Below are 26,811 nucleotides of genomic sequence, written 5' to 3' on the forward strand. Positions count from 1 at the left end.
GGTCCCAGTGGGCATCTACCCTTCTAGCTCAGGTTGGTTCTTCGCTTCCAACAGAGGCTCTTTGTTTAACACACATCAGATTTTATTTCTGAAGCCATGACTGGGCTTGTTTCACACCCCTCCAGAGGACCACTCACAGCTCCCAGCGGAAGCGGAGCTTGCAGCCCGCCATCTTCTCAGCATAATGGGCTTCAAAGCGCTCATTCTGGGCCACAGTGAAGGTGGATTTCCAATCGCCAGTGATGCCTAGGGAGAGATGGCAGGAAGGAGGTCCCAGCCGCAGAGGTGGCCCCGAATGGCCGAAGTGCAGCTCCATTTGTGGCTCGCCCCTCCCCGAATGCCCATGCCCGCCCCTTGGGGTGGCTCTTACCTTTCCTCATGAAGGCAGAGATGCTGTGGTCCATGATTTCAGTGGGTATGGTGCTGTAGTTGGTCATGGGGTTCTTCTTCATCTCTTTGAAAGACGTGTGCTGGATGATGTGATCCACAATCTCCTCCGGCAGGGAGCGCCCCAAAAACTCCAGGATCTTCTGGATCTCCCTTTTGGGGTCCTGGAGCAGTGGAGAGGCTCTTCAGTGGAGGTCTGGGTTACTTGCTGAGCAGAAAAGGGAGGCGCCTTCCTAATCCTGGGGGCGGATCTGGCCACTTCTGCCTAGAGACCTCAGGCCCTGTTCCTTGACTCTGGTCCTGTTTCCCAGGGGCAGGTGTGACTGCCTTCTACCCTGGGATCCTTTATCACAGAGGTCTGGTTCCTTTTGGCTGAGAGGAGGGACAGTCCCCTTTCGTAACGGTGGTCCCAGGAGAAGCTCTGGCAGTACAGAGCAGATGAGTGTTTGCACGTGTTGCTGACTTGGGCGTTAGGAGGTAAAGGGCTGAACAGGGCGCTGCCGCGGAGGGCACACTCCTACTCCAGTCCTGGGCAGGGGATCCGGGAGGGCTGGCCTGAGGGCTGCCATAGGGGACGGTGCTGAGTGGGCCCCAGCAGGGCCGTGTGAGGTTCCCGCCTTCCTAAGTGTGACGCGGAGGGAACTGGAAGCCGTGGTCTCACCTCCTTTATGTCCTCGTAGAAGAGGTAGAGAACAGGGTGGGTGTGACTCAGCTCCCACCACTCCCGCACGTGCTGGTACCAGGACCCGTAGCACACTGGGGAAGAGGGCAGGTGGCCGCGACACAGAGGTTGGCATTAATGTTAGCTGGTGCCCCTTGGCCCTACCCCCACCCCCTCTCTCCTCCAGCATCAGCCTCACCTTCCCCGGCCATGAACTTCTCCAGGAAGCTGTCCCAGGTGCCAGGGTCAGGGTGCACTTTGGCCATGCGGTAGAAGTGGTAATAGGAGACGGCCACATCCTTGGCATTGCGGGCGATGTAGATCACCTGGAGGGACAGGTGACCCCCAAGCCCAGCACTGTCACCACATGGCACGCCAGGTACCAAGCATCCCGCCCTCTATGGCCTTGCCACGGAAGCTCTCTCAGTCTGGCCAAAGGAGAAACAGGTCTAAAGGCTGACTCGCCTGCAGTCCTGGGGTGCAGGCAAGATCCAGCTGGGACCTGAACCCTGCTCTGATGCTGAACTCTGGGCTGGCTCCTGAAACTGTTATTTTATACTAATCCAATCCCCTTAACGCCACTCTGTCTGGATTTGGAACAAGGCATGCTGGGTTCCCACCAGCCCCTCCTCCACAAGCCTGTGAGCACCCAGACTGCACAGAGGAGTCTCATTTTCACCAGATACCTGACCCCACCAGAGCATCAGGCAGATGCCCCTCACCCTGTCCTTCTTAAGATGAGACCAGGCTGTGGGAAGTGAGACCTTCCCAGAAGGCAGGGCCAAAGCTGGGATGGCCCTAGCAGCCTCCTTCTCTGGCTCCCTCTGCCATTCACCTTGACTTTCTGATCCAACAGGGTCTTCGGAAGCAGAGCCAGGGGCAAGTGTGTCTTGAGCAGCCGTGGGGCTGGTGTATCTTCCAGAAGTTCAACACCTAAGCCGTAGGTAGGGCAAGATCCATGAGCTGGAGCCCCAGTCAAACCTCCCTCCACTCTGCTTGCCCCCAACACCCCACCACATACCTGTGGGAACCCCAGGGACCTTGAACTCAAGGAAGGGCACCCGCATGAAGACGGCGGCTCTCCGACACTTCTCCAGGTCGCCATCCTGGTAGATCAGGTCCAGGATCTCGCTCACCCAGGTGGTGCCTGGCGGGTGGGAATGGATGGGGGATGAGCAGGGCTGAGGCCACGCCCCTCCCGGCCCAAGGTGGGGACTGCAGCCCAAAGGAGGCCTGGGTATCCTCATCACTTACCCGACTTGGGGTAGGTGCTGATGAGCAAGTCATCAGGCCAGGCTTCGAAGCTCTGCAGTGGCCCCAGTGCCTCTGCAAAGTACTTGATGAGAGGGACACCCTTCACATACTTTGCTGGTGGGCGGGAGGTGTCCTGGATCAGTTCCATGCTGTCTCCTCAGGGGCGCTGGGGTGTGGCCTCCTTCCTTGAACAATATGTCACTGGTGCCAGCTGTTGAATTCTTGCTTTGAAGTAAAGAACCCAAGGCTGAGGGAGCCTGAGCCACTTGGCCGCGCTCACAGAGCTAGCTCACAGGGTGGTGGGGCTGGGATTCAAAGCCAGATCTTGTGTTCTGCAGTGGGTCACAACTCAGGCTGCATTTTCATTTGCCTGCAGAGCTTTTAAATCAATTAAATCACTCTCTGGGGATGGGACCCTGATAGTTTTTTGGAAGCTCTCCAGGGGATTTCAATGTGCACTTGAGAAAACCTCTAGGGCCTGCTGTCTGAACTTCCGGCCAGCCCTCAGCTTGCTTTGCCTTCTCCCTTCTGCTATAGGCCTAAGCCTGGTGGGCTCCTCCATCTCGTTTCCCCCTTGAGCTCCCCTGGGCCCTCACATACGGAAAACTCCCAAAGGCCAGTTGAGCCTGAGATCCAGCTTGCCCAACCAGCCTCTCCAAATTGGGCCCGAGATCCAGCTTGCCCAACCAGCCTCCCCCACTTGCCTCCCCCACTTGGAGAAAAACACAGCCAATTGAGCAACTGTTTAGGGGGTCAGAGTCTTGCAGGTGAATGAGCAAAACGGATGACTCAGTGGAGAAGAGGAAGGGCGAAGGAGGAAGAGGAGGAGGGGGATTCAAGCCAGGCTGGAGACCGAAATGAGCACTCCTTTGGGAAAGGGCTGGACGTGAGAAGTGGGAGCAGAGAGATCAAGTGATAGGAGCGGAGCCAGAGCCAGCAGCAGTGAGAGGTGAGTGGGATCCAGCCCTGTCACCCCCCAAGCTCGCCCTCACCTGATCTCTCTGGATCTTGGCCTTGTGACCCTGTCTGTGTCTGCGTGGGGCTGAGAACAGGCGCGGTGTGGTGAGTGCAGGACCGCTCTCCCAGCTGCAAGCTTTGTAGTTTTCAAGTGGGAGGGGCCTGGCGCCAGCTGGGCCCTGGCTGGGACTTGGCTGTCCTCCAGGAAGGAAAGGGTGAAGTTTGGGGTGGGAGGACCCTCTGTGCTACCCTCCTTAGCTGGAACCCAGCTTAGCCTGGCCTGAAAACCCAAGATGTGGGTTTAGTATGTAGAAAACAGAAGGCTGAAACTAGACACAAGGGTGCAATAGTTTTGGGGATTTTTTTTGGTGTTTTGAGCTGGAATCCTGGCTCCTGACCTGCCCTCTAGACTCCACCTCTGTCGAGAGGGCCAAGAGACAGCTTTTTCTAACGTGCCTGGTCTAGAAAGCGCAGGGGAGAGGAGGGGAAATGTGGGGACACTCACCGTTCTGCCGGCTCCAGGCCAGGTTTGCAGATGCCAAGGGTTCAGGTGGAAGGCAGCCCGCAGGCCCCCAGCAGCCTGAACATTCCGGGAACTTCTGGCTCTGACCACAGGGCGAGCCCAGAGGGATGTACGTGGGCAGGGTGATGGGGTTTGGGGTGGAGCCGGACAAGGCAGGCTCTTTTTGAGGCAGCATAGGATAGGAAAGAGCCAGAATGCTTGCATCAAATAACCCCGGGAGTGTGCTCCTGCTCCACGACTCCCATGGAGGGAGCTCGGGAGACAGCATGGAGCCTCATTTATGGTTGGTAAAACAACAGCCCCCAGAAGGTGCTTTTCTTTCTCTCGGTTTGAACGAGGCTCCGCAGACAGAGACAAGGATTTGGGGCTTTGAGAGTCACAGAACCCCGTTAGGGGAGAGCACCCTCCTCTCCTCCTCAGCCTTTGTTCTTACTATTTGGATTAAAATACAGGGTCTTCTCTGCTGGCTCAGACAGTAAAGAACCCACCTGCAATGCAGGAGAACCAGGTTCAATCCCTGGGTCGGGAAGATCCCCTGGAGAAGGAAATGGCAACCCACTCCAGTATTCTTGCCTGGGAAAAGTGATGGTCAGAGGAGCCTGGTGGTCTACAGTCCATGGGGTTGCAAGAGTCAGACATGACTTAGTGACTGGACCACCAGCAGCACCAGAGTCAAGCTGGGCACTGGAGCTGAGTGGGCTCTGTGTTCAGGGTGTGAGTCTCCTAAACCCTCAGAGGACAGTGTGACTTCAGAGGCTGGTCCACGCTGCGGCCAGCAGCCCCGCCCCGCTCCCCTGTCCTCTCCAGGCCCCAGTTACCAGCAGGGTCTCTGCCTCCTACCCATGCTCCCCACCCCCAGCAAACACCAGCAGGTACCCTAAACTCAGACTTTTTATTGTATTCAAGTAAAAACTGGCCAGAGCCACAGAGGGTGGCAAAGAAAAGGAGTGGGTGGAGGCTGAGGATGCTGAGAATCAGGTCTCAAGCATGTCGGTCCAGTGCTCCTGTGGAGACAAGAGAGTTGGTGAAAGGCAGCCCAGGAGACAGGGTGGGGCAGAGAGGCTGGGGCCCAAGCCACCTCTCACCTCTTCTAATTCCGAGTCCTCCTCGTCCTCCTCGGTGCCCATCCGGCACAGCCAGATCAGGTCTCCCCACAGCAGTGAGTTCTTACAGCTACCAGGGGGTATGGTTGATAGGAAACAGAGTCAGGATCACAAGCCTCCTCCAGGCCAGGACCTGGGTGCCAAGAGAAGGGCTTGGCTGCCCCAGGCCTGGACTTGGACAACTGGGCACCCCCTTCCCGCCTTCCTGGAGTTAAACCAGGCTGGAGCAGGGATGTGGGACTCACCCAGGGCATGCGCCCTCTAGAGGCAGAAGCTGCCCTGGTTCCTCCTGCAGGAACTCCTCTGCCAGGCAGATCACATGGGCCCTTAGGGAGCAGCCAGGATGCGGGCAACACAGGGGGCTCTCTTCATCCTGTCAGAGGTGGCAGACAGGTAAGAGAGAAAACGGGGAGTAATCATGTAGCTAACAATGGTGAAGAATTTCTATGGACCACACACTGTTCCAAGGGCTTTACATAAACATTCTTATGAGGTGCTACTATTATTTGCATTTACAGTAAAGAATCCACCTGCAATGCGGGAACCCTGGGTTTGATCCTTGGGTTGGGAAGATCCTCTGGAGGAGGGCATGGCAGCCCACTCCAGTATTCTTGCCTGGAGAATCCCCATGGTCAGAGGAGCCTGGCAGGCTACAGTCCATAGGGTTGCAGAGAGTCGGACACAGTGGTCAACTAAACACAGCACATAGATAAGGAAACTGAAGCACCGAGAGGCTAAAATACTGGTCCACAGGGACTAAGCTGGCCAGTTTTCTCTGAGTGGGAGCAGTGATTATCTAACAGTATGGCTAGGGCAGCCAGACCTAGAGTTCCTTACAGGTTGAGAGATTTCAGACAGGTCACTTAATCCCTGAATGGCAAGAACTCAACTTACACTTACTGAGAGCTCAGTAGAAGCCAGACACATCATCTCAGTTAATTTATTAAATATTTATTGGCCACTTGCTCTGCACCAGACCCTGTTCTACCGTAGTGAAAAGGAACTAAATGCCCCTATGGAGTTTGATATGGGGGTGAGGGTGGGAAAGACTGATAATAAGGTAAATAAAATATACAATATGTCAGACAATAACAGGCGTTAAACGAAGCCAGGGAGATGTACAAGAAAGAGAGGCAATTTTATATGGAGAGCCAAGGAAGAGCTGACCAGAGGAGGGGTGGCTTTTTCTTAAGATGGAGGGTCTAGGGAAGAATTTTTCAGTCCAAGGGGAAGAGCAAAGGCCCGGAGGCGGCCCTGGCGTTGAGGAATAGCCACAAGCACTATTCCCACTGCAGAGAGGAGAGCAGGACTTCCCTGGTGGTCCAGTAGTTAAGAACTCGCCTGCCAGTGCAGGGGACACAGGTTCGATCACTCCTCCGGAAAATCCCACACGCCTGGGGAGCTCGAGTTTGTGCTCCACAAGAGAAGCCATCGCAATGAGAAGCCCGGGCGGCAAGTAGAGAGTAGCCCCGGCTCTGAGCAACTAGAGAAAGCCCATGGACAGAAAAGAAGACCGAGAGCAGACAAAAGCGAAAAAAAAAAAAAAAAAAAAAGATAATAATAAATGGGTAGAGATGGGGGTAGAGTGGCCAAAGGGTGTCAGTGGACGGCCCAGACCCTTGATCCTAAGTCCTCTGAACCCTACCTAGACTGCCCTGACCCGTCTTACCTGGAGCGCGCGTGCGCAGAGGGTGCAGCGGGCGTCGACGTCTAGCTCCGGCTCGCATCCCGTGTCGTCGGAAGGACCTGCCTGGCTCCTCGGGGCTGGGGCCCAGGGCGGTGGAGGCCCGAAGGCCAGTGGCATGTGAGGTGGCGGCGGTGGGCAGAGGTCCTGGCGGAAGTCAGCGCGCAGCCAGCGCAGGGTGAGCGGGAGGCGCGCCCAGGGCGGCGCGCGCAGCATGTGAGCCAGGACGCGCAGGTGGAAGGCGAAGGTGGCCTCTCCGCGCAGGCGCCGACCCACGTGCGTCAAGCGGCGCGAGGCCTGTGGGTGCTGCCAGGCCCACTCGAACTGCAGGCGAGGGGGTACAGAGCTTCAGGACCAGCCAAGAAAGGGGTCCGCGGGGGGAAGGGGGCTCCCCGGGGAAGGGGCTGCCCGGGGAGGGCCCTGAGGCCTAGCCCTGGTCCTCCCGCTGCCCCCAACTCCTTTTTACCCTAAGAGCAGCCACTGCAGAGGGGAAGCCGTGTACGATGAGCACCATCTCCCTAGGGAAGAGAAGGAGGGCGCGCAACCCGTGAGCCCCCCGCCCCACCCCATGTAAAACCGAATCCCCTGGCCTACCGGAGAGTGGGGTCACATCGGCTTTACGCCTAGCCCACGAGGCCCTGCTCTCTTCGTGGAGGTATATAGCCAGCCCCTCGCACCTGCTAACCGCTGGCCCCGCCTCAGGTCACAGGCGCTTAACAGCCCTCCTCAGTTCCTCTCCCTTCCAAGCTTTCTCTATTCCAACCCAGTCTTGTTCACCAAACTCCCTGTCACTGACCAAACCTAGATCAGTCCCCTTCCCACCCAACCCGGTCCTCTGAGACCCAGGCCCACACAAGACTCCTCCTCCGCGGCGATAGGCCCACCCCCGTTACTCCCGCCCCCGGCCCTGCCTCCTCGCCGGCCCCGCCCACTGCCACAAGCCTGGCTCCGCCCCCTCTTCCCCGGCCTCTCCCTCGCCGACCCCGCCTTCTCCTGGAAGCCCTCCTCCTCCTGACCGTGACCCGCCTTCTCTTACCACGGCCCGCGCCCACTGGTCCGCCAGGCCCCGCCTTTTTTGCGGCCCCCGTTGTGCTGCTGCACCCGACGAGCAGGATTGACGGTGAACCCCACATAGACGCGGCCCCGGTGCCGAGGGTTCAGACAATAGAGCAGGTAGACGCCGAAGAAGCGTCCGGACCTCGCCGCGCCCCCTGCGGGGCCCATCGCCAATTTGGGGGTTGATTATTGTGGCCTGTGACCCGGGGAGGACTGGGCTGCCAGGGCCGCAAGATGCTTGTCTCAGAAAAAGCGCTTGGGAACGATCCCGAGGTACCCTAGAAGTCACAGCAATGCAAACTCGTGCGCCCTCTCCTATTTGGAGCTAGGGTGTCCAATCCGGCGCACAGAACTCGGGTTGCTGTGCAGGCGGCGGGTACCGATTAGAGTCCGCTGGAGCCTCATGCAGATTCTGACAGAGGCGGAAACCGAAGATAGTTGGAAAACTGGGCTTGGGATAGGGCGGAAGTGTTGAGTTTACGGACGTCTTAGTAAGGGCGGAAGTAGATGCCTCAGCGGAAGTGGCGCCAGTAAGGGCGGAAGCAGTGTGGCTGGGGTCAGTGGTGGGGTTCCATCCCCGCTGGGCTGCCGCCCTCGCTGGGCTGCCACAATGGAACTCAGTGCCGAGTACCTCCGGGAGAAGCTGCAGCGGGACCTGGAAGCGGAGCACGTGGTGAGTTGAGCGGCCTGGGCTCGCCCAACGAGGGGGAACAGGACTTCCGGGGGCGGACTTGCACCATCCACACCATTCTGCCCCATAGGAAGTGGAGGACACGACTCCCAGCCGTTGCGCGTCCAGCTTCCGAGTCCTTGTGGTGTCGGCCAAGTTCGAGGGGAAACCGCTGCTTCAGAGACACCGGTGAGATTCCGGGAACACCTTCTTCAGGGGGGCCGCAGCTCTGGGACCACATCCCGGGCCGCCTCCCGAAACCTTAACTCTCACTCCCATCCATGCGGCCCCCACCACAGACCACCACCCCAGGGATCCCGCCTTCGTGGCCCCAGCATCAAATATTCAGGCTTAAGCCCTCTACCTCTCTTGTTTCCAGGTCCCGGGGACTACAACCTGGGGGACCCCTCCAGTCTCCCGGCAGACCCTAGGTTCGGGGACTGCGAGCCAGGCCCCAGCCTGCCCATTTCTAACCCATCTCTCTCCCAGGCTTGTGAACACTTGCCTAGCCGAAGAGCTCCTGCACATTCACGCTTTTGAGCAGAAAACCCTGACCCCAGAGCAGTGGGCCCGTGAGCAGCAGAAATAAGGGACGCGGACCTGCACACCCATTAAATTATGAATCAGGGCCAGCTTCCGTGTCAGTGTGTTGTGTGTATGGGAAGTGTGCAGAGGCTGGGTCTAGGGCCTGGCTTCTCCCTGCCCTCCACTCTCCATTGTTTTACTTTGGACAAGTCCCTCTCCTCACATAGGCCTCTGTGTCCCCACTTACAAGTGAAACGTCTGTCTTTAAAGTCCCTTCCGGGGTGGGCCTTGGTGGACTCCTTGGTGTACTTCCAATACTCACCCATCCCCCCATTCTTTGACCATTTCTGGGCATTTTGTTCAGTCCTCTTTCAAAATGCACAGATGAGAAAGTGCTCAAGGTTTCAGGAGCAACTGCAAACCTCTCCTTCTCAGTATATCACTCTAATGTCAAAGCATAATAGAGGATTTCACACACCCCCTCCAAGTCCTCCACAACCTCAGGGACCTGGTCCCCCAGCAGGGCCTTCCCAGCACCTGGAATGCTGGTGTTTTCTGGCCCCTGGAGAAGTTCCAGTGACCCTTTGGTCCTGGGGTTGATGTGGCCACAGCTGTCCCCCGCGGTGAGGTTTTTCTGGAATGGAGAGGTGGGCTGGGCATAGGGGTAGGGTTACAGCAGGCAAATAAGGTCACCAAAGCCACACAATTGGGGCAGGTGATGCCCTGGTGTCAACACGGGTGACAGGGTTGCCTAGGCCTTACACAGACAAGGTCTCCAAGACCCAAGAGAAATAGCAAGTGTCCTAATTGGGGCCAGGCCTCTTTGGGGGAGAGAAATTGTGGGTTTCAACCATCCCACCCACCCTGTTCCTCTGTTTTCATGGCCAGTTTCTTGGCCCCTAAATTACTGTCACACACCCCCACCCCCCACCTCCCTCTTTCGTTTCTGTCAGAGGGAGCTAGGAGTCATGACGAGTAGAGGTTAACCTTTCTGAGTTCCAGGGATCCTTTCCTGAACTTTTTTTTTCAATTTCCCTGGGCCAGGAGAACTAGCAACTACTCACAAGTCTGCTTCAACGGGAGGGCCCAACATCACAGTGTGTGTGTGTGTGTGTGTACGGGAGGGCCCAACATCACAGTGTGTGTGTGTGTGTGTGTGTGTGTTTGTGTGTGTGTGTGTGTGTGTGTACGGGAGGGCCCAACATCACAGTGTGTGTGTGTGTGTGTGTGTTGGTGGGGTGGGGGTGGGGGGTTAGCCTCGCCCAACATCACAGTGTGTGTGTGTGTGTGTGTGTGTGTGTGTGTGTGTGTGTGTGTGTGTGTGTGTGTACGGGAGGGCCCAACATCACAGTGTGTGTGTGTGTGTGTGTACGGGAGGGCCCAACATCACAGTGTGTGTGTGTGTGTGTGTGTGTGTGTGTGTGTGTGTGTGTGTGTGTGTGTGTGTGTACGGGAGGGCCCAACATCACAGTGTGTGTGTGTGTGTGTGTGTGTGTACGGGAGGGCCCAACATCACAGTGTGTGTGTGTGTGTGTGTGTGTGTGTGTGTGTGTGTGTGTGTGTGTTGGGGTGGGGTGGGGGTGGGGGGTTAGGCTCAGGCTCCAGCTCCAGATGGTCTGCTTCTCTCTATGCCACACCCCTGATTGGATCCACCCTCCGTGTTCACAGCTGTGGCAGAATCCCTCCCCTTTCTATAGATGAGCAACGGAGACCTGGAGAGAAGGGACTTGCCCAGGGTCACATGGCTTACAGAGAGATTGAGGCCCAAGTGGGCAGACAGGGACATTTGTACGGCAAGCCCAAGGGGAGGAGGGGTTCACATGGGACATTTCCTCCTTGCTGGTCCCTGCACAGATGCACAAAGGCTTGCTGTGGCCAGGACACCCATCCTCAATAGCCGTGTCCCAGCTCAGGGGATCACCTGCTAAGTTGGCCATCAAAAACCTACTTCCAACCCCCCTTCCCCCAACACCCTGCCCACTCCCTGCCAATACAGGTCCCTCTTATAGAGGCCAAGCCCAGGCAGAAGTCACCGACAAGGCTCAAGTGGCAGCCGCTCGGTGCAGGAAAGGGTCTGAACTGGACGGGAAGTCTGCGTCATATCTCAGGATCTGCCGGCTCCTGCTCTGCCCCTCAGTTTCCTCACTTGTAAACTAATGTTGGGCCCACTATTTTGGTTCTAAGCTTCCTCCCTACAAGGAACCCCTAATTTTGATCCCTTGGGCCTACAGCTTGACAGCTCTCATGTAAGCGCTGGTTGCTTCATTTCCCCCACAAGCAGCAGGGTCAGGACAGCTGATGTTGTGCTTGACTAGCAAAGGCAGACTGGGGAGTAATGAGAATGACCGAGGCTCCATCCAGGCTAGAACCCTGAGCAGCTCAGACCTACCAGCTGGAAAACAGAGCACCCATATCAGCACAGGGTGGCTCGCCCCTGCCCCACAAAGGCCTGTTCCTATCTGTGGAGGGTGGGGGTTCCCAGGCCCCAGGATCTAATGCCTGATGATCTGGGATGGAGCTGATGTAATAATAATAGAAATAAAGTGCACACTAAATGGAACGCACTTGAATTATGCCTGAACCATCCCCCAGCCCACACCCACCCCCTGATCCGTGGAAAAACTGTCTTCCATGAAACCAGTCCCTGGTGCCAAAAAGCTCAGGGACCACTGGTCTAGGGTCATCTAGAGGCATTTCTCCAGCCCCTGCCAGAGGTCAGGCTCATCACAGCTATGGAGAGGGAAGCACAAGGACAGGTCCGTTCAGCAAACCCAGCATCCCCTCTACTAGTCATCAGAGTCTGCGAGGTACCAGAAAATAAAGCCATTTTATTATTATTTTCTTATCTGCCATTGTGGCCTGAGGAGTGGGAATGGAAGGGAGGGAGGCGATGCCGTCGGCCCCAGCTGATGGTCCTCTACTTGGCCTGGACTGTCTCCTCCAGCCTATCCAAGCGCTTCTGCAGCTCCTGCACCGTGGCCTGGAGCTTCCTCATCTCCTCCTCCAGCCGGGATATGGCATCCTGGGGGACCCCAGGCAGCATTAGCCCCAGGGCCTGCTAGGCCACTAGGCCTCCTCCCACGAGCCCCCAGGGCTTGGGCCCCTCTGTCTCTCATCCAGAGAACTGCAGGCCTTTAAGCCTGGAACCTGTTTTCTGAGGCCTCAGGATTATCCACTCCCAGCCCCCAAAGGAGCCCCAGTATTGTGTGTGTGGCCTGCCCCCAAACGCCAGCCTCTCCACTGGGTCAGTGACCACATCAGTAGCAGCCCCTGCCCTACCCCACCTTCCTGCCCTGGTTCCCGGGCTCCCATCTGCCTCTCACCGAGCTGGGAGCACCACTGGCCTCAGGTGCCGTCCTCTTGCGCGCAGTGTCCAGGCCCCGGTTGACCCTCAGCTCCCGGCTCTTGGGGGGCACGTAGCCGTCCTTGAGGGAGATGAGGAGGGGCCCAGCATCCCGGCCCCCCAGCCACTCCTCAGCCGTGAGGGCAGCGTCGGGCCCTGCAGTGGGCGGGTACAGGTCTTCCTGGAACAGGTCCGACTGTGGGGCGAGGCCAGGACTGGTTAAGAGAAAGCTCAGGCCACACCACCACCCGGCCACTCCGAGCACCTGAGGAGGGACCCGGGAGCATCACCTTTCTAGGCACCGTCATGGCAATGGGCTCACACTTCCGCTCATGCAGCTTGTAGAATCTGTGGAAACGGGAAGGTGAGCAGTGCCCACAGCGTGGCTGAGACTAAAGGTCACTGTGGGGTCAGCGCTGCCCAAGGGGCGCGCTCAGGTCAGGGGCAGGGGCAGTCACCTGGCAATCTCACACTTGTTCACCTCCAGACCACGTTTGGGCATGTAGCCCATTCCACGCTGGGACTCCTTGGAACTGAACATGGAGAGATAGTGCAGGAACGGGGCCTCAGAGGTGATCTCAAAGTACCGGATAGAGCTGTCCCCCTGCAGGTGGTAGGTGCAAGGGAGGGTCAGCACCAGCAGATGCCTCCGGCTGTGGTCCCCCTGCCCACCTTGCTCCCCCGACCCCCTGCCCAATGGGGCCACCTTGCCACAGAGGTAGACAATGTTGGTGTCGGGGTCGAAGAAGGGCAGGAGGACACCACTGCTTGTGTCCAGCTCCTGCAGGGACAGCGGCTCCTCCAGGTGCTTCTGTAGAGATGGACGGGAGAGAACCATGAGCTGGGCCATGTCAGGCCGCCATCACGAGGAGTGGGGACTGGGGCTTAGACACCGACCAGCAGAAACCCCCATCACATGGTGGGTAAACTGAGGCCCTGCCCTTCCAGACAGGCACACAACGGGGCAGGGGGGACAAAACCTGGTCCCTGCCCGGCACTCACCGTGTCCCACAGTGCCACCTGCCGCTCGCTCATGCGGCTGAAGCCCGTGGTCAGAATCTTTCCATCAGATACAAACACGGCACGCACGGGCCGGGTCCCCTCATGGGGACGGTCTTTCTCCTGGAAGGAAAGGGAGGGGACCGGTCAGGCATCCGCACACACCCACTAAGGGCCAAGGCCCAGCTGGAAGCTGGAGAGGGCGGCATCTAACGGGGCCTCATCGGGGGTGGGCGGTAGGGGGAGGGTCAAGCTCCCAGGGTCAAAGGTCAAGGCAACTCACAGCTACTATGGTGCCTTTTCGGGGCTCAATGATGCGGACTCGCTTGTCACGGCAGGAGGTACAGATGAGAGCGCCATCTCGGCTCCAGTCCACACTGTAGATGGTGTCCGGGTGCACGTCGGAGCCCAGCGTCAGCACAGCCGCCCCCGTGCCCACGTCCCACACCAGGATCACATTGTCGCAACCTGGGCGATGTCCCCAGTGTCAGAAGCCAGGAGCCTACCCCCATCACTGTCAGGCGGCCAGCCCTCCCCGCATCTTCCCCTTGGCACCTGCACTGAGCAGCACGTTCTGGGCCGTGGGGTGCCAGGCCACGATGCCCACGCGCTTGGTGTGGCCCTCCAGGGTGACAACAGGCTCCCGCAGGGGCAGCATCAGGCCCCCGTCGGGGATCTCCCACACCTGCAGAGAAGGGGTGAGCGAGTGAGTCTTGGCGACGCCCAATATCAGCTCCAGTGCCTGAGGCCCCTCCTGGCCCCTGGGTCCCCCCCATACTCACCATGACGGAGCAGTCCTCGGAGCCACTGGCAATGACATTATCATTGTGCGGGCACCAGGCGATGTCCAGCACCGGGGCCGTGTGGCCACAGACCATAGGCACATTCTTGTCTACACGGCCAGTCTGGAGGACACAGCGGGGCCTCTGAGGGAGGTGCTCTGGCCCTCCAAACCCAATCCCACCTCCCCATGCCCCTTCAGAGAGTCACAGAGGGGAAAGTTGTGGGGTCCCTGGCAGGCGGAGAGGGGCCTAGGGTGGGAGGGTTTGGGGCTCTGCCCCAGTCTCAGAGCTGTCTGGGCAACTCAGAGGGCTGGCCACAAGTAGCGCAGGATGGACATGCGGGCTGGTCCTGCCCTTCTGTCAGACCCTGGCCAAGTTCCTGCCAGCTCCATCTCAGCTTCTCATCTGTGTCCTGGGGCCTGGTACCCCCACCCTCACCCCACCCCAAATTCTTCCATGGCACAACAGGCCAGGGCCCCCGGCGTGAGACAAGCTGAGGGAGTGGTTGTATTGGGGCTGGGGTTCCCCAGGGAAGTGTGTGTGAGTGATGGGGCTGTGGGGACAGGTCCCCCCGAAAGGACAAGGATAGGGAAGTCTGTATAACGGGTTTGAAATGGCTGCTTCCGGGGACAGCTGCTACAGCAGGGTTTCCTGTGTGAAGCGCGGGCCCAGCTCTTACTCCGGCAACCACTTCCTCTTCTCTCTGTTTCCATCGGCCCTTTTAAGGTAACAACTGAGGGCCCATCTCCCCTTCCTGTCTCACCCCCCTAAGAGCACGGGAGTGTGCTGGGGGTGGGGGTCCGCAAAAGGCAGGGAGGGCAGGATTTGAGGGGGGCCAGGGTTGGGGGAGGGGAGAGGGTCTCTTACCTCATCCCTGCCTGTGAGCTGGGAGCCACTGAGCTCGCTGGGTTCCCAGGGGCTCAGAGAGGTCCCTCCAAACCCTAAGAGCACTGCTGGGCCTGCCCAGACCCCATCCCAGGCCTCTCTGTGCAGGAGAAAGCTACAGGCTGACTCGGGACGGCAAACCCTGGGGCTGCAGGAGTTGCTGTTTGACCCTTCCCGTGTCACCCCCGACCCTGAGCTTCAGCTCCATCCGAGCACTGCGTGTAGGTGCTGGAGGAAGCGTGAGGTTCATGTGGCTCAACCCAGTTTTGCAGAGGACAACACTGCGGCCCGGGATGGCTGGGTGACTGTCACCACTAGATGACCTGAGGCCCCCTTAGGAGGGGGACCACTGTCCCCAGGGCTCCGGGGACTCACCTTGCTCAGAGGCAGCACCAGGAAGGCCCCTCCCCCGCTGGCCTCACAGATCAGGGCCACGAATTTGGGGTTGACGGCACAGAACCCACTATCCCAAGTGTTCTGTGAGACGCGCACATCCTCATAGCACTGGTCGGCCTTGGCTGGCTGGCCAAACACGTGGCGGAACTTGCTGGAACGGACCACCTGCCGGCTCATCCTGGTGAAAGAGGGGTGAAAAACGTTTCTCCCCTCAGATCAACCCTGACCTTCCAGTGGCCCCCATCTCTCCCAGGACACCCACCCCTCAGTCTGAAGGTCATGGTCTCAGCTAACTGCCCTGCCGCTCTCCTCTGTCACTGACATCCAGCTACCCTTACACACGCCTTGCCCACCTCTCCTCATCCCTGGCTGACCTGCAAGGCCCACCGTCTCAACCCGTCCCAGGCCTGGCTTCTGTACCCTCGGCCTGCACAGCAGAGCCTGAGGTGAGGGGTAGCACCTACTGCCAACTTGACCGCGGACTGGCTAACAGACACAGGGCCCATCCTCTCTGACGGGCCACCCTCCCGGGCCTCAGGGCAACAGCTTGGAGGGTGCACTCAGCCTCAGCGTCGAGACCTCACACCCTCACACCCACATGAGGAGCCCCCTAAGGCAGGGGCCCTCCCCGCCTCCAGGCCCAGGCTGGACACACGTAGGGAGGCGGCATGTGGGTTTGCCTGGCAGGCACATCCCCCATGGCCGGAGGGCGTCCCCAGCGGGTCTCTGGGCACCAGAAGCAGGCAGATGGCTCGGGTCCCAGCATCTCCTCCTCCTCACACCTCAGCTTCTTGCCCCCACTTAAGCAGGTGACTTCCCGTGCCTTCTCCACCCCACTGGAACCATCCACAGGAAGGGAGCGGCCGGTGCTCACTTCTCGGAGGTCCAGCGAGAACGGTTTTCCCCCATCACTGGGCGGGCAGCAAGCAGAGCCAAGGGACCTGCCTCTGGCTCCCCAGGCGCCAGGCCCCATGCTGGGGCCCCAAAGCATCACCTGCCAGCTTGGCATGGGGGCCCCACGGCCTCTCCTCCACTGCCCCCCTTGTGCCTAGCCCTTCTCTCTTGGGGGTCCCGCCACCCTCACCCACCCTGGGACTCTGGAGGAGGCTTGCGGGTCCACCTGTCCAGAAAGCGGATGAGGCGCCTGTGAGAGGAGGAGCTGTCTGGGGGCAGGGGACCAGTCCAGGAGGGAAGCCTGGGTCTGGGAACAGGGGAGCCCCAAACTGGAGGCTGGGAGACAGGAAGCCATCGCCCCACCCTGCCTCCTCCCCCACCGCAGGTACCAGGCCCCGGAAACCACGGAAAGGGGAACTTGGCCTTTTCTTGTTTTGCTCTCAACCCCTTCCTGTCTCCAAGCTCAGGGCAGCTACTGGGCTCACCCCACCCTGCCCCCCACCGCCGCCCCGAAGACTCCCGTTCTGGGGAGAGGCCGGCGGGTGCATGTCCTGACCCCGGGCTCCCCCACCTCCATCTTGGCTGCGTGGTCCCTCACCCTCGCCCCCTCACGGAGCTCTGGAACACGCGGGTGGACCCTCCCACGCGCACCCACACGCTCAGGCGAGTCCCTCCACGCGGGGCGTGGACAGGCCCGGTCCCCACCTCAGAGCCAGCGGCTCTGACAGTCTGTCCACCCCCACGGCCGGCTTCGGCCAAGCTCTCGCCTGCCCCACAGGTGGCCCAGGGCAGCGATGCCGAGCCCCGGTCGCCGGGCTTCAGCCTTACCTGCGGCTGAGAGATGAGCGACCCCCCAGACGGAGGAGGGCGAGGAGGAGGAGGTGGAGGAAGGAGCCGGCGGAGCCTGAGACCGTCCGCGGAGGATGCTCTTGTCAAGACAATGAATGAGAAGCGGCGGCGCCCGCCTCCTCAGGGGTGGCAGCGCCCCTTTGGGCGGAGCTCTTAAAGGGGAGAGCCCTTCCCTCCGCCGAGGCGCCGCCTCGCCCACCAGCCCGCAGCCTTCCCCTCCCTTGCCGCCGCGGAGCTCAGCGCCTCAGCTGCCAATTCCAAACCAAAACAGATGCTGCTGGCCAGTCGCTGAGAATCTAATCTGCACTTTTTTAATGTCAAAAATGCAAAAATAACCTGTTCCTTCTTCCCTTCTCCAGCCCACCCCCAGCCTACTCGCCATCCTTTCCCTGGCATTCGTAAAATGGCCCATCAGTCCCCTCAAAGCGGGCCTTAGTATAGCCCCCATCCCTAGCAAAGGCTGTGTTACCATCTCTCTGCCCCACCTCCAGTCAGGGAACAAGTGTGGGGCGGGGGGCGGCGGCAAAGAGGAGGAGGGGGAGCCTTGTGTCCACCTGCACTCAGGAGACCTGGGGTCTACTCAAGCCCCTCCATGTACAAATGGGTGGCCTTGGGAGAGTCACTTAACCTCTCTGGGTGTGTCTTCACGTAGGAGCAACCCCGCCCTGCCTGCCTCTCAGGGGCAAATGACATAATTTGGCATTATAGAGGTGAAAGAGTCAGAGTTTCTGCCTCAAAGAGCTCTCAGCCCACTGGAAGGAGAGGCACAAATAACAGCTCCAAGAACTAAGCAGAGGCTGGAGCCTGGGCTTGAGACCCAAGAGGAAGGGGTTCATTCCCATCCTCTGGTTCAGAGACTGTGTCATGGAGGGTGCCATGTGAAGGTCAAGAAAGGCTACTCCAGAATCAGATGCTTTATGGATTTGACTCCGGATGTCACACCCCCTGAGTGACCTTGGGCAGATTCCCTAACCTCCTTCAGCAGTCTCAGTTTCTCCATCTGAAACAGCGTCTGACCCACCTCATGATGTTATAAGAACAGAAAGCCTTCTGCACCTCATCCAAAGGGTAGCAAGTGCTTAATAATATTACCTGGCATGTACAAAAAGTGAGCCCACACAGAGGACTGCAGATGCAAGATATGAACAGACATATTCTAGACATCATTTGAGTAAATGGATCAACTGTGCCTGAATCCCTTACCCTTTTATAAGTTCCCTTTCCCAATTAAGTCAATGCATTTGAGTTGGATTTCTAGCATTTACACCTGAAAGAGTTCTGACTGGTACACCTGCCAGGAAGGAGACAGGACCACAGGCCCTTCCAAGGTGCAAGATACACACAGTAAAGAGGGACTGAAGTGCTGAATTCAGAATAAAGTCCAAACTCCTTAGTAAGACCGGAAAGATCTTCTGGTCTGTCCTGCCCTAAAGGGTCTGCAGAACATGATGGAGTCAGCCCAGAGAACCTTTGCTCCATGGTTCTCCAGATGTCTCAGCGATGCTTTCTTACTGTAAAAGGTGCACAGCACTGCTCACTTACCCTAGAGTATGTACCATCACCTGGGTTCAACAATTACCATCAATCAGGACTTTCTGGGGGACCAGTGGTTAAGAATCTGCCTTGCAATGCAGGGGACACTGGTTTGATCCCTGGTCTGGGAAGATTCCACATGCTGCAGGGCAACTAAGCCCATGCACCATGACTACAGAAGTCCGAACACCCGAGAGCATGTGCTCCACAACTAGAGAAGTCACTGCAATGAGAAGCACATACACCAAAGCCGGAAAGTAGCTCCAGCTAGCCTCAACTAGAGAAAGCCTTCGAGCAGCAATGAAGACTCAGCACAGCCAAAAATAAAATATATAATAAATAAAAATTTAACAGACTTCCCTAGTGGTCCAGTGGTTAAGACTCTCTGCTTCCAATCCAGAGCACACGGGTTTGACTCCTGGTCGGGGGACTAGGATCCCATATGCTGTGTGGTGCAGCCAAAAAATAAAAATTGAAAAAAAATAAAATAATCTTTAAAAAATAAAAATAAAGATCTTTAAAAAATTTTAAAACAAAAAACCAAGTTACCCAATCACCATCAAATGAGAAGCAACAGTTAGAACTGGACATGGAACAATAGACGGGTTCCAAATCGGGAAAGGAGTACGTCAAGGCTGTATATTGTCACCCTGCTTGTTTAACTTATATGCAGAGTGCATCATGAGAAACGCTTGGCTGGATGAAGCACAAGCTGGAATCAAGATTGCCACGAGAAATATCAATAACCTCAGATATGCAGATGACACCACCCTTGTGGCAGAAAGTGAAGAAGAAGTAAAGAGCCTCTTGATGAAAGTGAAGGAGGAGAGTGAAAAAGTTGGCTTAAAGCTCAACATTCAGAACACTAAGATCATTTCATCCGGTCCCATCACTTCATGGCAAATAGATGGGGAAACAGTGGAAATAGTGGCAGATTTTATTTTTTTCAGCTCCAAAATCACTGCAGATGGTGACTGCAGCCAAGAAATTAAAAGACGCTTACTCCTTGGAAGGAAACTTATGACCAACCTAGACAGCATATTAAAAAGCAGAGACAATACTTTGCCAACAAAGGTCCGTCTAGTCAAGGCTATGGTTTTTCCAGTAGTCATATATGGATGTGAAAGTTGGACTATAAAGCAAGCTGAGTGCCAAAGAATTGATGCTTTTGAACTGTGGTGTTGGAGAAGATTCTTGAGAATCCCTTGGACACCAAGGAGATCCAACCAGACCATCCTAAAGAAGATCAGTCCTGAGTGTTCATTGGAAGGACTGATGCTGAAGCTGAAACTCCAATACTTTGGCCACCTGATGCGAAGAACGGACTCATTGGAAAAGACCCTGATGCTGGGGAAGATTGAAGGCAGGGCAAGAGAAGGGGATGACAGAGGATGGGATGGTTGGATGGCATCACCAACTCAATGGATATGAGTCTGTATAAATTCCAGCAGTTGGTGATGGACAGGGAAGCCTGGTGTGCTGCAGTCCATGGGATTGCAAAGAGTCAGACATGACTGAGCAACTGAACTGAACTGAACTGGGACTTCCCTGGTGGTTCAGTAGTTAAGAAGTCACCTTCCAATTCAGAAGACATGGGTTAGATTCCTGGTCAGGGAACTAAGATTGCACATCATGGGGCAACTAAGCCTGTGTATCACAACTACTGCGTTCATGTGCCACAACTAGAGAAAAGTCCTTGCTCTGTAATGAAAGATCCCACGTGCTGCAACTAAGATCTGACGCAGCCAAAAATAAGTAAATGTTAAAAAGAAACAAACAGCAAAGAAAGTTACCAACACATAACCAATACTGGTTCATTCTGTCTTCCACATTATTTTCTTGGAATCTATTAAAAGAAATCCCAGACAGAATAGCATTTCAACTTAAGTACTACTGTATTTATTTCTAACAGATAAAGAATTTTTAACTCAGAGTTTTTAATAAAATTGCATTAACTTTACAGATTGATTTGAGAAGGATATTAAGACTTCCATCCACGAATGTAGTGTATTTTTCCATATATTTGTCTTCTATTATATCCTTTAATATAATTTTATAATTTTCTCTGTAAAGTATATCATTAGATTTCACCTCACAGGTGTATTATATTTTTGTGGCTATTTTGAATGGATTCTTCTCATTTGAGTTGTAACCTTATTTTATTTCCTTTTATTTAAAAAATATATATTTATTTTATTTATTTATTTGCCTGTGCGAGGTCTTACTAATAGTTGCAGCACATGGGAATTTCAGTCTTCATTTCGGCTTTTAGTTGCAGCCTATGGAATCTTTAGCTGTGGCGTGTGGGATCTAGTTCCCTGACCATGGATGGAACCTGGGCACTGGGAGTACAGAGCCTTAGCCACTAAAGCATTACTTAAAAAATAAAATAAACTTTATTTCCATACAATAAAATGCATCTTTATTTCCATACAATATAACACACTCAGTTTAAGTACAATACATGGATCAATTAGTTTTGACAAATGTATATACCTATGTAATTACCAGGCTTCCCCAGTTGACCATCAGTAAAGAATCTGCCTGCAATACAGGAGATGCAGGTTCAATCCCTGGGTCAGGAAGATCCCCTGGAAGATGGCATGGCAACCCACTCCAGTATCCTTGCCTGAAGAATCCCATGGACAGAGGAGCCTGGCAGGCTGCAGTCCTCCGGGTTGTAGAGAGTCGGACACAACTGAAACGACTTAGCAAGCGCGTGCATGTAATTACCACTATAATTGAGATATGATTATTTCCATCACTCCCAAAAGTTCACACCCTTCTACAATCAATTCCCACCCTCAGACCCCAGCAACCATTGATATACTTTCTGTCAGTATATAATAGCTTTGCCTGTTTTAGAATGTTCCATACAGATGAAATCATACAGTATGGGTCGGGCTTCTTTCATTCATTTCATGAGGAACCTGTATGCGGATCAAGAAGCAACAGTTAGAACCCTGAATGGAACATCTGATTGATTGAGGACTGAGAAAGGAGTAAGACAGGGCTGTCTGCTGTCACCCTGTCTGTTTAATCTATATGCTGAGAACATCATGAGAAATGATGAGGTACAAGCTGGAACCAAGATAGGCCTGACAAACGTCAACAACCTCAGATATGCAGAGGATACTACTTTAATGGCAGAAAGCAAAGCAGAACTAAAGAACCTCTTGAAGAGGGTGAAGGAGGAGAGTGAAAAATCCAACTTAAAACTAAACATTAAAAACACTAACATCATGGCATCCAGCCCCATTACTTCATGGCAAATAGAAGGAGAAAAGGTGGAAGTAGTGACAGATTTCCTTTTCTTGGGCTCTAAAATCACTGTGGAAGGTGACTGCAGCCATGAAATCAGAAAATGATTGCTTCTTGGCAAGAAAGCTATGACAAACCTAGACAATGTGTTGAAAGCAGACATTACTCTGCTGACAAAGGTCTGTATAGTCAAGGCTATGATCTTCCCAGTGGTCACGTGCGGTTGTGACAACTGAACCACAAAGAAGGCAGAGCACCAAAGAATTGATGCCTTCAAACTGTGGTGCTGGAGAAGACTCCTGAGAGTCCCTTGGACAGCAAGATCAAACCAGTCAATCTTAAAGGAAATCAACCCTGAATACTCATTGGAAGGACTGATACTAAAGGTGAAGCTCCAATATTTTGGTCACCTGATGTGAACAGCTGACTAATTGGACAAGTCCCTGATGCTGGGAAAGATTGAGGGCAGAAGGAGAAGAGGGCATCAGAGGATGAGATGGCTGGATAGTGTCACTGATGCAACAGACATGATTGTCTAAAAAACACAACCCAAAAGTAAATTGTTTGTTTTTTAAATATATTTATTTTTTAATTGAATGATAATTGCTCTACAGAATTTTGTTGTTTTCTGTCAGCAAAATTGAGGGAGAGAGGTTCAAGAGGGAGGGGACATGTGTATACCTATGGCTGATTCTTACTGATGTTTCACAGAAAACAACAAAATTCTGTAAAGCAAAAGTGAATCCTAACATCATCAAAAGTAGGACAACCAGACATTATATGCCTCCTATAAAATAATATAGTAATGTATAGCACCACCTTTGCAATATTCTTGTCAAAATCATCATTGTCATCATTACCACCACCCAGAAACTAATCAAGCCTCTAGATTTAACTTCCCTGGTGGCTCAGCTGGTAAAGAACACGCCCGCCAATGCAGGAGACACAAAAGACACAGGTTCAATCCGGGGTTGGGACGATCCCCTGGAGAAGGAAATGGCAACCCACTCTAGTATTCTTGACTGGGAAAAGCCAGGGACAGAGAAGCCCAGTGGGCTACAGTCCATAGGATCAAAAAGAGACAGACATGACTGAGCACGCACCCATACACATGCATGTATATATAATATGATCTTAGTTCCCTGACTAGGGATTGAACCTGTGTCCCCTGTACTGGAAGGCAGATTTTTAATCACTGAACCACCAGGGAAGTCTCCCATATAAATCTTTAAGTAAAGAGGTGCCTGGGTCTCATTTGCAAGAAGTTACTCTGATAGCCTGGACCCTGCCCCTGTGACCCCCCAGGCCTTCTCACAGTTGTGGTCCTCACCCACCTGCAGACTCTGCCCTGACCCACATTCAGGAACCATTCTGGTTTTAAGTGGGAGGCCCCTAAGGAGGCCTTGTGCATAGGCTCAGGCTTAAGCCAACCTTGCCGCCCACTTCTCACCAGCCATCTACTCCAGCGACCTTCCCCAGCTTTATGAGACGATCACTGCTCCAGTTTGATGGAGAAAAGAGGTGAGAACTCTTTCAACCCCTCTGCTCCCACCAGTGACCAAATCTTCATCTCCTATAAACAATCACAGACTGTCATCACAGAGGGGGTGTCCTCCTGCGGTCCGAGGTTAATTCTTCCCTCTTGGGACACTTCCCACTTCCTCAGTGACCTCACTCCATCGTTTAACCCCCTTCTCCTGCACTGCCACGTTCTCCTCTCCACAGACCCTCTCTCTTTAGTATCTAAAAACAGGCTGAGGTCCCCTGTGTCTTTGGGGGAACCTCTCTCCACTTAGCGACCTCAAACCACTTCCCCATCTCTGTCTTACTTCACAATCAAGTTTCTTGAAAGATCTGTTTACACTTGTTGAATCCACTTCCGCATTTCCTACTTAGTCTCACGGGTCTGTCTTCTGTCCCCACCTTCCCACACAGATGTGTCCCTGCCGCGACCACCGATAATCTCCTGGTCTTTACATCAAAGGAGCATGCTACTGATCACTCCCTCCCTCTGGAATCTTTCCTCTCTTTGGTGTCTGGGCCTCACTGTCTCCTAACAGGACTTCCCTGATGGCTCAGCAGGTAAAGAATCCGCCTGCAATGCAGGAGACACAGGAGACTCAGGAGACTCAGGTTCAATCCTGGGGTTGGGAAGATCCCCGGAAGAGAAAAATGGCAACCCACTCCAGTATACTTACCCAAAAAATCCCATGGACGGAGGAGACTGTCAGGCTACAGTCCAAAGGATGGCAGAGAGTCAGACATGAGTTAGTGACCACCCATGCCTGCACGTCTCCTAATTCTCTTCTTTGCACTGCAGCTTTCTCTCAGGGCTCTGCAGGGTGTCTCTCCCTTTGCTTAACATGCTGTCTGTAGGCTGCTGCCCAAGACACCACCTCTTCTCCCAAACTCCCTACACTGTCTCTTTCACATCCACAACTTCAAATAAAATATATATATATATATATATATATATTTAATTTGCTGCACGAGGCCTTAGTTGCTCCCCTGCATCGGGAGCGAGGAGTTTTAACCACTGCACCACCAGGGAAATCCCTGCAACTTCACGCTTTGACAGACCCCAGTCTGTGACCTCGTCCTGTTGCCTGTGCTCCCTCGTTTCAACTACCAACTCCATGGCTCAACCAGTATGTCCCACTAGAACCTCAAGGAGAGGTTCACAAGAGGAGGAAGTCTTGACCTTGGATCCCTCCCTTTCACTCCATGCCCACCGTCACCTCCCGAGCTGTGTTGCTTGGACCGTCGTGCTAGCTCCCTGACCAATCACCTTCCTCTGATTCATCTTCCACAGCATCACTAAAGTCAGGTGATACTGTCATAGTACGATCCTTGGTCATTCTATGCCTACCTTACAAAAGTTTACCAGGTCCTCAACGCTTCCTGTAAAAAGTTGAGACTACCTCAGGATGGCAGACTTCCTTGGTGGCTCAGATGGTAAAGAATCTGCCTATCCCTGGGTGAAGAAGATCCCCTGGAGAAGGGAAGGGCAACCCACTCCAGTATTCTTGCCTGAAGAAATCCACGGACAGAGGAGCCTGGCGGGTTGCAGTCCGTGGGATCGCAATGAGTCATACACGACTGAGGGACTAACACTTTCACTTTTCAGCATGGCATCCAAAGTCCTTCATGATCTTCCCCATCCACGCTTCTGGCTCATCAGTTCAGTTCAGTTCAGTTGCTCAGTCATGTCCAACTCTTTGCGACCCCATGGACTGCAGCACACCAGGCTTCCCTGTCCATCATCAATTCCCGGAGCCTACTCAAACTCATGTCCATCACGTAGGTAATGCCATTCAACCATCTCATCCTCTGTCGTCCCCTTCTCCTCCTGTCTTCAATCTTTCCCAGCATCAGGGTCTTTTCCAATGACTCGGTTCTTCGCATCAGGTGGCCCAAGTATTGGAGTTTCAGCTTCAGCATGAGTCCTGGCTCATCATCCAAGCTCAACATCCTCCCTCATTCCTCTGGCCCAGGGGCTGAGCCCTCAGATATCTACAAGGAGAGGAGTGGAGGTGGGTGTTCTGGTTACCTCTTGTGGAGAAAACCATTACAAAATTTTTTTTTTCAAAATTTTATGACTTAAAATGACAAATGCAGGACTTCCCTGGTGACACAGTGGCTAAGACTCCATGCTCCCAATGCAGGCAGCCCAGGTTTGATCCCTGGTGAGGGAACTAGATCCCACATGCTGCAACTAAGACCCAGCACAGCCAAATAAATATATGTTAAAATGACAACTGCTTTATTATCTCTCATTATTCTACGGTTTTGAGACAGTGTCCCAAGAGAAAGCACTCAAGAGGCTAGGCCTGTGACTGGTGCAGGGTTATTTCCACAGCATTCTGTTAGTTAAGCAGCCCCGATCCCAGGGGAGGGAAAATTAATGCCTCCTTTTGATGCAGAGAGTTACAAAGAATTTTCAGCCAACTTTAAGCCACCACAAAGACTAGGGGGTCACACACCTCGCTGATGCAGGCCAGGTAATTTCTAATAGGGATGGAAGAATTGTGGCTGCCCTAGCCCTTTGTCACCTGGAGGGGCCAGGGTAGCCAAACCTTCTGTTAGAAATATGAATTTTTAAGTGAAAGCTGCAGATCTCTCAGTATTGGCAAGCAATTCAAAAATTTCTAAAAATATTACATGAGCAAAACTAAATATATCTTTGGTTTGGATGTGGTTTTTTCTGGCCAACAATATTTTTGGACTCTATTCTCTGCCCTCAGCACAGGCTTGAAATCTCTTACTCCTTGTTTGCTACCAAATTCTTCTGTACCCTACTTATCTTTTAAGACTCAGGTCAAAATTTCCTTCTCTGTGGGAACCATACAATGTCTTGTAATAACCTATGATGGAAAATAATCTGAAAAATAATGTATGTGTATATGCATAATTGAATCACTTTGCTATGCAACGGAAACATTGTAAGTCAACTATACTTCAGTAAAATATGCATATTTAAAAAACAAAAAGAAATTTCCTTCTCTGTGAAGCCGTCCCTCACACTCCCCGCCCCCATACAGCCATTCCCCAGATGATCTCTTCTCCTCTGTGCCAGTGGCCCCTGGTGCGTCCCTCTATCTCATTAATAAGTACTTTAGATAGTAGCTATTTATAGGTCCAGCTTCTCCATCAGACAGCTGGGCACAGAGCCCAACACGTGAAGGGCATTCAATAAACATAAACCCTCTTTCTTTGCCAACACTGGTAATCAACCACCACCTCTTGTCCACGCCACTGTCACCAATTTCCTTTCCGACTGTCATTACAGGAAGTCCTCTACATATGAACCTTCAAGTTGCAAACTTTCAAAGATGCGAATCCGAGGTCACATGTCCAATCACGTAAGTCAGCTCACATGAAGTTGCAGCTTGCCCTCCGTCTCCTATTGTTGCTGACGATCCTTCATCTCTACCATCTCCCAATTCCTTCCCCTCCTCCAGTCAGTAACTCTTCCTGCCTCAATGCCACCCCCTGGATGCCAGCTGCTGTACTGTCCTACTGTACTTTTCAAGGTACTGTAGTAGAAGA

General features: G+C 54.2%; 4 protein-coding genes across 16 annotated transcripts; 1 reads left to right on the forward strand and 3 right to left on the reverse strand.

The window, feature by feature from the left end:
* Window positions 1-60: 60 nt before the first annotated feature.
* On the reverse strand, window positions 61-4,528 carry LOC136160644 (sulfotransferase 1A1). 13 transcript variants are annotated; one of them, XM_065924591.1, is made up of 9 exons: window positions 3,765-4,528; window positions 3,295-3,453; window positions 2,303-2,483; window positions 2,070-2,195; window positions 1,884-1,981; window positions 1,248-1,374; window positions 1,049-1,143; window positions 371-551; window positions 61-246 (listed from the first exon to the last, which is right to left on the reverse strand). In XM_065924591.1, exons 3-9 carry the CDS (start codon window positions 2,448-2,450, stop codon window positions 134-136), a joined length of 888 nt encoding a protein of 295 aa, XP_065780663.1. In that variant the 5' UTR covers window positions 2,451-2,483; window positions 3,295-3,453; window positions 3,765-4,528; the 3' UTR covers window positions 61-133. The 13 variants fall into 13 exon arrangements, with proteins under 13 accessions (XP_065780663.1, XP_065780661.1, XP_065780659.1 ...); XM_065924589.1 differs by having other exon boundaries at window positions 2,303-2,487; XM_065924587.1 differs by having other exon boundaries at window positions 2,303-2,523.
* A 127-nt stretch (window positions 4,529-4,655) lies between these two features.
* On the reverse strand, window positions 4,656-7,793 carry SLX1A (SLX1 homolog A, structure-specific endonuclease subunit). The gene is made up of 6 exons (XM_065924594.1): window positions 7,606-7,793; window positions 7,036-7,087; window positions 6,555-6,893; window positions 5,131-5,258; window positions 4,868-4,955; window positions 4,656-4,786 (listed from the first exon to the last, which is right to left on the reverse strand). The coding sequence occupies exons 1-6, from the start codon at window positions 7,791-7,793 to the stop codon at window positions 4,757-4,759; spliced, it is 825 nt and encodes a 274-aa protein (XP_065780666.1). The 3' UTR covers window positions 4,656-4,756.
* A 270-nt stretch (window positions 7,794-8,063) lies between these two features.
* Window positions 8,064-8,927, forward strand: BOLA2B (bolA family member 2B). The gene is made up of 3 exons (XM_065924595.1): window positions 8,064-8,298; window positions 8,387-8,484; window positions 8,785-8,927. The coding sequence occupies exons 1-3, from the start codon at window positions 8,236-8,238 to the stop codon at window positions 8,882-8,884; spliced, it is 261 nt and encodes an 86-aa protein (XP_065780667.1). The 5' UTR covers window positions 8,064-8,235; the 3' UTR covers window positions 8,885-8,927.
* Window positions 8,928-11,634: 2,707 nt separating this feature from the next.
* Window positions 11,635-17,075, reverse strand: CORO1A (coronin 1A). The gene is made up of 11 exons (XM_065920339.1): window positions 16,948-17,075; window positions 15,205-15,403; window positions 13,945-14,067; window positions 13,718-13,847; window positions 13,446-13,630; window positions 13,166-13,285; window positions 12,870-12,974; window positions 12,622-12,767; window positions 12,454-12,511; window positions 12,144-12,359; window positions 11,635-11,842 (listed from the first exon to the last, which is right to left on the reverse strand). Exons 2-11 carry the CDS (start codon window positions 15,400-15,402, stop codon window positions 11,738-11,740), a joined length of 1,386 nt encoding a protein of 461 aa, XP_065776411.1. The 5' UTR covers window position 15,403; window positions 16,948-17,075; the 3' UTR covers window positions 11,635-11,737.
* Window positions 17,076-26,811: the final 9,736 nt, after the last annotated feature.

This window comes from Muntiacus reevesi, chromosome 2 (assembly GCF_963930625.1).
Source record: "Muntiacus reevesi chromosome 2, mMunRee1.1, whole genome shotgun sequence".
Taxonomy (NCBI): domain Eukaryota; kingdom Metazoa; phylum Chordata; class Mammalia; order Artiodactyla; family Cervidae; genus Muntiacus; species Muntiacus reevesi.

Coding starts and splice junctions, on each gene's coding strand:
- BOLA2B (XM_065924595.1), top strand. CDS start 8,236: ATGGAACTCAGTGCCGAGTACCTCCGGGAGAAGCTGCAGCGGGACCTG. Junction 8,299..8,386: donor ACCTGGAAGCGGAGCACGTG/GTGAGTTGAGCG, acceptor TCTGCCCCATAG/GAAGTGGAGGACACGACTCC. Junction 8,485..8,784: donor CCGCTGCTTCAGAGACACCG/GTGAGATTCCGG, acceptor TCTCTCTCCCAG/GCTTGTGAACACTTGCCTAG.
- LOC136160644 (XM_065924592.1), bottom strand. CDS start 2,450: ATGGAACTGATCCAGGACACCTCCCGCCCACCAGCAAAGTATGTGAAG. Junction 1,144..1,247: donor GAAGTTCATGGCCGGGGAAG/GTGAGGCTGATG, acceptor CCTCTTCCCCAG/TGTGCTACGGGTCCTGGTAC. Junction 552..1,048: donor TCTACGAGGACATAAAGGAG/GTGAGACCACGG, acceptor CCACTGCTCCAG/GACCCCAAAAGGGAGATCCA.
- SLX1A (XM_065924594.1), bottom strand. CDS start 7,793: ATGGGCCCCGCAGGGGGCGCGGCGAGGTCCGGACGCTTCTTCGGCGTC. Junction 6,894..7,035: donor CTGCAGTGGCTGCTCTTAGG/GTAAAAAGGAGT, acceptor CCTCGCCTGCAG/TTCGAGTGGGCCTGGCAGCA. Junction 4,956..5,130: donor CTAGAGGGCGCATGCCCTGG/GTGAGTCCCACA, acceptor ACCCCCTGGTAG/CTGTAAGAACTCACTGCTGT.
- CORO1A (XM_065920339.1), bottom strand. CDS start 15,402: ATGAGCCGGCAGGTGGTCCGTTCCAGCAAGTTCCGCCACGTGTTTGGC. Junction 13,631..13,717: donor GAACGTGCTGCTCAGTGCAG/GTGCCAAGGGGA, acceptor GACATCGCCCAG/GTTGCGACAATGTGATCCTG. Junction 12,512..12,621: donor AACAAGTGTGAGATTGCCAG/GTGACTGCCCCT, acceptor CCGTTTCCACAG/ATTCTACAAGCTGCATGAGC.